General features: G+C 51.3%; 1 protein-coding gene across 9 annotated transcripts in view; it reads left to right on the top strand.

Annotated features, from left to right (window-relative positions):
* Positions 1-5,616, top strand: part of SELPLG (selectin P ligand) — a 12,486-nt gene that overhangs the window by 5,035 nt on the left and 1,835 nt on the right. For 3 of the 9 annotated variants that reach the window (XM_017541323.2, XM_017541262.2, XM_017541272.2), the window contains 2 exons: positions 2,065-2,203; positions 5,063-5,607. In XM_017541323.2, coding sequence (XP_017396812.1) covers positions 2,185-2,203; positions 5,063-5,607 — 564 coding nt within the window. In that variant the 5' untranslated portion in view covers positions 2,065-2,184. Of the gene's footprint in view, positions 1-71; positions 1,147-2,064; positions 2,204-5,062; positions 5,608-5,616 lie in introns of those variants that run through there. The other 6 variants (XM_017541288.2, XM_017541280.2, XM_017541309.2 and 3 more) reach the window with 4 other exon arrangements.

Raw genomic sequence — 5,616 nt, 5'->3', positions numbered from 1 at the left:
AGGGTTCTCTCACTACATTGCCCAGGCTGGTCTTGAACCCCTGGCTTCAAGTCATCCTCCCCCCTCAGCCTCCCAAAGTGCTAGCAGTACAAGCTAGAGGCACCGTGCCCGGCTGAGACTCAGGTTTTCTTCCTGTTAGTTGGGCTGATGCCTGCTCAGCTGAGGCCTGGCTCCAGGCTGCTGTGTCTTGAAGCCCATGGAATGGCAGGGACCAGGCTGGGGTGACCAACACACCCCCACCCCCAGTTTGCCTAGGAGTGAGGGGTTTTTGGGGATGAGGGACTCTCAGTACTGACACCAGGAGCATGTGGGATAAGGTGCCTGCTTTAGACGGGCCCAGGAAAGGAGACGTGTGGTTTCCCAGCGCACCAGGTCCTATCACAACTGCTACGGAGCTCTCCGCTTTCTGAAAGCCCGAATGCCCACAGGGAAGGGCGGGAGGTTGCCATCTCCACACCCTCTGAGTCTGAGCCCTCCCTTTCTTCTGCTCCTCTGCCTGCAGCCCCGAAGAGGGTCCCCAAGTAAAGTACCCCCTGTTGGAAGCCAGCATCTGGGACCTTCCATACACTCATTCAATTCTCATGATGATTTTTTTGAGCAATATCGCCTGTTTGACAATGAGGAAGCTGAGGCTTAGAGAGGGAGAAGCAACTTGCCTGAGTTTACACAGCCACTAAGTGGGGGTGAGTGTGGGATTCAGGCCCCAGACTCTCCACCCCAGGCTGTCTCTGTGTGCAGGAGGCTGTGGTGATGGGCGTAGGGGAGGGTCAGCCACAGGGACAGTTCACCTGAAGAACACGGCCCCAGAGCCCTCTGTGTTATGCTCCCAGCCTCTGGGCTGCAGCAAGTCCTGTCCTGATTCACCTAGATGCCCCCCTCGACCGGGGAACCCGGGGGGCCAGGCCTTGCAATTTTGCCCCTGCCCTCTCTGCTTCCAGGAACTGGCTGAGAGCTTTGCCTTCTAGGAAATGAGAACTGCCTAAGTGGGGGTTGGTGGCTGTGAGTGTGTTCATAACGATGAAATATGTCTCCAAGCTGGTGGCTTCTTCCCAAAGTCCCTGCCCCAGAAAAGTGGGGCCAAGCTCGGGGGGTAGATTCTTACCCCAGATAGGAACTCTACCCCAAAGAAACTCTGCTGCCCTGAAGGTAAATTGGGAAGCAAAGGTGTGTGTGTGTGTGTGTGTGTGTGTGTGTGTGTGTGTGTGTGTGTGTGTGTGTTACATTTATTAAGCACCTATCAGAAGCCTGGAACTTTTGTCTTTTTGTTTTGTTTTGTTTTCTTTTTACACAGGGTCTCACTCTGTCACCCAGGCTGGAGTGCAATAGCACGATCTCAGCTCACTGCAGTCTCAACCCCCAGGCTTAAGCAATCCTCCTGCCTTAGCCTCCTGAGTAGCTGAGACTACAGGCGTGCATTACTATGCCTGGCTAATTTTCCTATTTAAAATTTTTAAAATTTATTTTTGAGAATTTTGTCATCCAGGCTGGAGTGCAGTGGCACAATCACGGCTCACCGCAGCCTCGATCACCCCAGGCTCAGGCAGTTCTCCCATCTCAGCCTCCAAGACCGAGCAGCTGGGACTACAGGGAAGCACTACAGGGGAGCACCACCACTGCTGGCTAATTTTTTTGTGTGTTTCATAGAGACGGGGTTTCACCATGGTGCCCAGGCTGGTCAGGAACTCTTTAGCTCAAGCCATCCACCTGTCTTGGCCTCCCAAAGTCCTGGGATGATAGGAATGAGCCACCATGCCTGGCCTAATTTTTCTATTTGTGTCAGGATGGGTGTCTCACTATGTTGCCCTGGCTACGCTTGAACTCATGGGCCCAAGTGACCCGCCCACCTCAGCTTCCCAAAGTCCTGGGATGATAGGCGTGAGCTGCCACGCCCAATAGCCTGGAATTTTTGAACCCATCCCCTTGTTGCATTCTCTCAGCAGCCCTATGAGAAGGGCGCTGTTTCTGGAGCTAACATTAATTGAGGATTGCTACATTGCAGGTACATAAACACTAATACTCATGACAACTCTAATTACTTAGGTGATTCTTATCTCCATTTCACAGGTGGGAAAACGGAAGCTCAGGGAAGCAAGCATCGGTGCCAAGGTCACACAGCTTGTAAAGGGCAAAGCTGGGACTTGAACAGCCTTGTTATCTGAATCCATAGACTACGCTTTCAACCCTATGCCCTGCACGGCACCTGGTAAGTATGTGGCTGGCCTTTCTGGGGGCCATAGCTTTCAAGCTCCCGCTTTTTCTTGCTGTGTCCTTCCTCGCCCACCCACGTCCACAAGCCCAGTCTTTTGTCTCCTCAACTAGGTCGGGTCTCCCCTGACAGCTTTACGCCTTCCTGAACCTCACTGAGTTTCAGTCTGATCTTGACCTCTCACCTCTCACTTCACGTCTCTGAACCTCAGTGTCATCCTTGATAAAATGGGCATGACTGTGCGGGTGCAAATGTCATCAAGTTTGGTTTAAGACATTATTTTTATTTTTTAGACAGAGTTTTGCTCTTGTTTCGCAGGCTGGAGTGCAGCGGTGTGATCTTGGCTCACTGAAACCTCTGCCTCCCAGGTTCAAGCAATTCTCCTGCCTCAGCCTCCCGAGTAGCTGGGATTACAGGGAATTGCCACCATGCCTGGCTAATTTTTGTATTTTTGGTAGAGACAGGGTTTCACATGTTGGCCGGGCTGGTCTTGAACTCCTGACCTCAGGTGATCAGCTCACCTCGGCCTCCCAAAGTGCTGGGATTACAGACATGAGCCACTCCACCCACCCTAAGAAATTATTATTATTATTATTATTTGAGACAGAGTCTCAGTCTGTTGCCAGGCAGGAGTGCAGTGGTGTGATCTCAGCTCACTGCAACCTCTGCCTCCCAGGTTCAAGCAATTCTCCTGCCTCAGCCTCCCGAGTAGCTGGGACTACAGATGTGCACCACCACGCCCAGCTAATTTTTATATTTTCAGATGGGGTGTCATCATGTTAGCCAGGATGTGCTCGATCTATTGACTTGATGATCTGCCTGCCTCAGCCTCCCAAAGTGCCGGGATTACAGGGTTGAGCTACCGCGCATGGCCTCTAAGAAATTATTTTAAGATGTGGGCTGGGTGTGGTGGCTCATGCCTGTGATCTCAATGCTTTGGGAGGCCGAGGCAGGATTGTTTGAGGCCAGGAATTTGAGACCAGTCTGGACAACATAGCAAGACCTTTTCCCTACAAAAAAATTTAAAAATTAGCTGGGTGTGGGGCCATGTACAAGTAGTTCCTACTACTCAGGAGGCTGAGGTGGGAGGATCACCTGAGCCCAGGAGGTTAGGGCTGCAGTGAGCTATGATTGCACTACTGCACTCCAGATGGGGTGAAAAGTGAGACTGTGTCTCTAAAATAAATAAGTAAATCAATAAATAGAAATAAATTAGTTAAAGATGTCATCAGATTTGCATGTTTGAAACCAACATAGGCCAGGTATTGGCTCACACCCTTTAATCCCAGCACTTTGGGAGGCTGAGGCGGGGAGATCTCTGAGGTCAGGAGTTTGAGACCAGCCTGGCCAACATGGTGAAACCCCATCTCTACTAAAAGTACAAAAATTAGCTAGGCACAGTGGTGTGCGCCTGTAGTCCCAGCTACTTGGTAGGCTGCGGGAGGAGAATTGCTTGAAGCTGGGAAGCAGAGGTTGCAGTGAGCTGAGATTATGCCTTTCTGGCTCCCTGGTAGGGAGGACAATGTAGAGTCTCTGAATAGACAGTGTCCTACCCACAGGCACACTCAATGACTCTAAGCTCCCTGAGAGCAGGGTTGTTCTGAAAGTTTTGAGTTTTCTCCTGGCCATGGAGAGTGTAGTTAAATGGCTCTGGGCCCTTAAAGACTTACGGTACAGGTTGACTGAAAGAACTAAATCAACCAACCTTTGCTGAGAAGTTGCCATGCAAACAAAGTGCTAAGGGTCTTGCATACATCCCCTCACTTCATCCTCACAATAGCCTATGAAGTAGGCACTGTCATCCCTGTTGTGCATTGTGCAAGTGAGGACACCACCAAAGGGAATAGGACCAAGCCAAGACATTGAGAAGGAATGAGACAAACTGAGACTCTGAGGACTGGCAAGGGCTGTGGAGGGTGGAAGCCAAGATAGGAAAAAGAGAGACATGTAGAGGTGGCATGGCAGTGGGCAGGGAGGGGGTAGCCGGCAGAATCAGACTCCAGGAGGCCTCGATGTCCAATAAGCAGTTTTATCTGGGAGGTCTGTCATTTCCGAACTATTCTGCTTGTGGACTTTGTAATGGGCAGTTAATCTATTTATGAATTCTATACAGGTACCACTTTATTCTTATGATAGATTATAAATAGATGCAACAATATAAATTAAGAAGGAGTGACATGAGGCTGGGCACAGTGGCTCCTGCCTATAATCCCAGAACTGTGGGAGACCAAGGTGGGCGGATCAGTTGAGGCCAGGAGTTGGAGACCAGCCTGGCCAATATGGTGAGACCCCATCTCTACTAAAAATACAAAAATCAGCTGGGCACAGTGGCTCATGCCTGTAATCCCAACTACTCAGGAGGCTGAGACAGGAGAATCATTTGAACCTGAGAGGTGGAGGTTGCAGTGGGCCGAGATTGTGCCACTGCACTCCAGACTAAGTGTCAAAGTGAGACTCTACCTCAAACAAACAAACAAAAAAAGAGTGACATGAAAAGCTAATAGAACTAGAAGCACTAATTCTTTCTACACCCCAAATGGATTGTCTTGTCTACAAATAAAATGTCTTAACCAAAAAGAAGAGAGAGGCAAATTGATTTCTATGCGCCATCTAGAAGTTAAAGGGCCTTCCTGCATGGCTTTATTCATGTTGATTAGTAATAATAATAAGTGCTACAGGATGAGGGTCTTCTCCATACCCGGCATGTCAGGGATGCCTGGGGAAGCCTAAATCTCCAGTCCCTGCTCCAGACCAGACATACTTCCCACTATGGCAGTAGAGGGTGGTGGTCTAGGGTGCTTGCTAAGCCGTGGGTGAAGCTGTCTTGATGTCCCTCCACCCACTATCTCCCCCCAGGTGCCATGCCTCTGAAACTCCTCCTGCTGCTGATCCTGCTGGGCCCTAGCAGCAGCTTGCAGCCGCGGGACCCCTGGGCAGATGGAGCCAAGAAGGCCCTGGGCCCCCTGCTTGCCCGGGGCCGGAGACAGGCCATTGAAGATTATGACCTGTATGATGAGCCTGTGCCGGAAACAGAGGCTCCAGAAATACTGAATAACATCACCAACGCCCCTCTTCTGACTGGGCCTGGAACTCCTGAGCCCACCACCGTGGAGCCTGCTACAAGGCCTTCTATTGGCCTGGATGCAGGAGGGGCAGTCACAGAGCTGGGCACGGAGCTATCCAACATGGGGACCCTGTCCATGGAGCCAGCAGCCATGGAGGTACAGACCACTCAACCGGCAGCCACAGAGGCACAGACCACTCATCCGGTGGCCACGGAGGCACAGACCACTCCACTGGCAGCCACAGAGGCACAGACCACTCCACTGGCAGCCACAGAGGCACAGACCACTCAACTGGCAGCCACAGAGGCACAGACCCCTCAGCCAGCAGCCACGGAGGCACAGACC

Source organism: Cebus imitator, unplaced genomic scaffold (genome assembly GCF_001604975.1).
Source record: "Cebus imitator isolate Cc_AM_T3 unplaced genomic scaffold, Cebus_imitator-1.0 Scaffold8, whole genome shotgun sequence".
In the NCBI taxonomy this organism is placed as follows: Eukaryota; Metazoa; Chordata; class Mammalia; order Primates; family Cebidae; genus Cebus; species Cebus imitator.
This window is presented reverse-complemented; position numbering and strand designations above follow the sequence as displayed.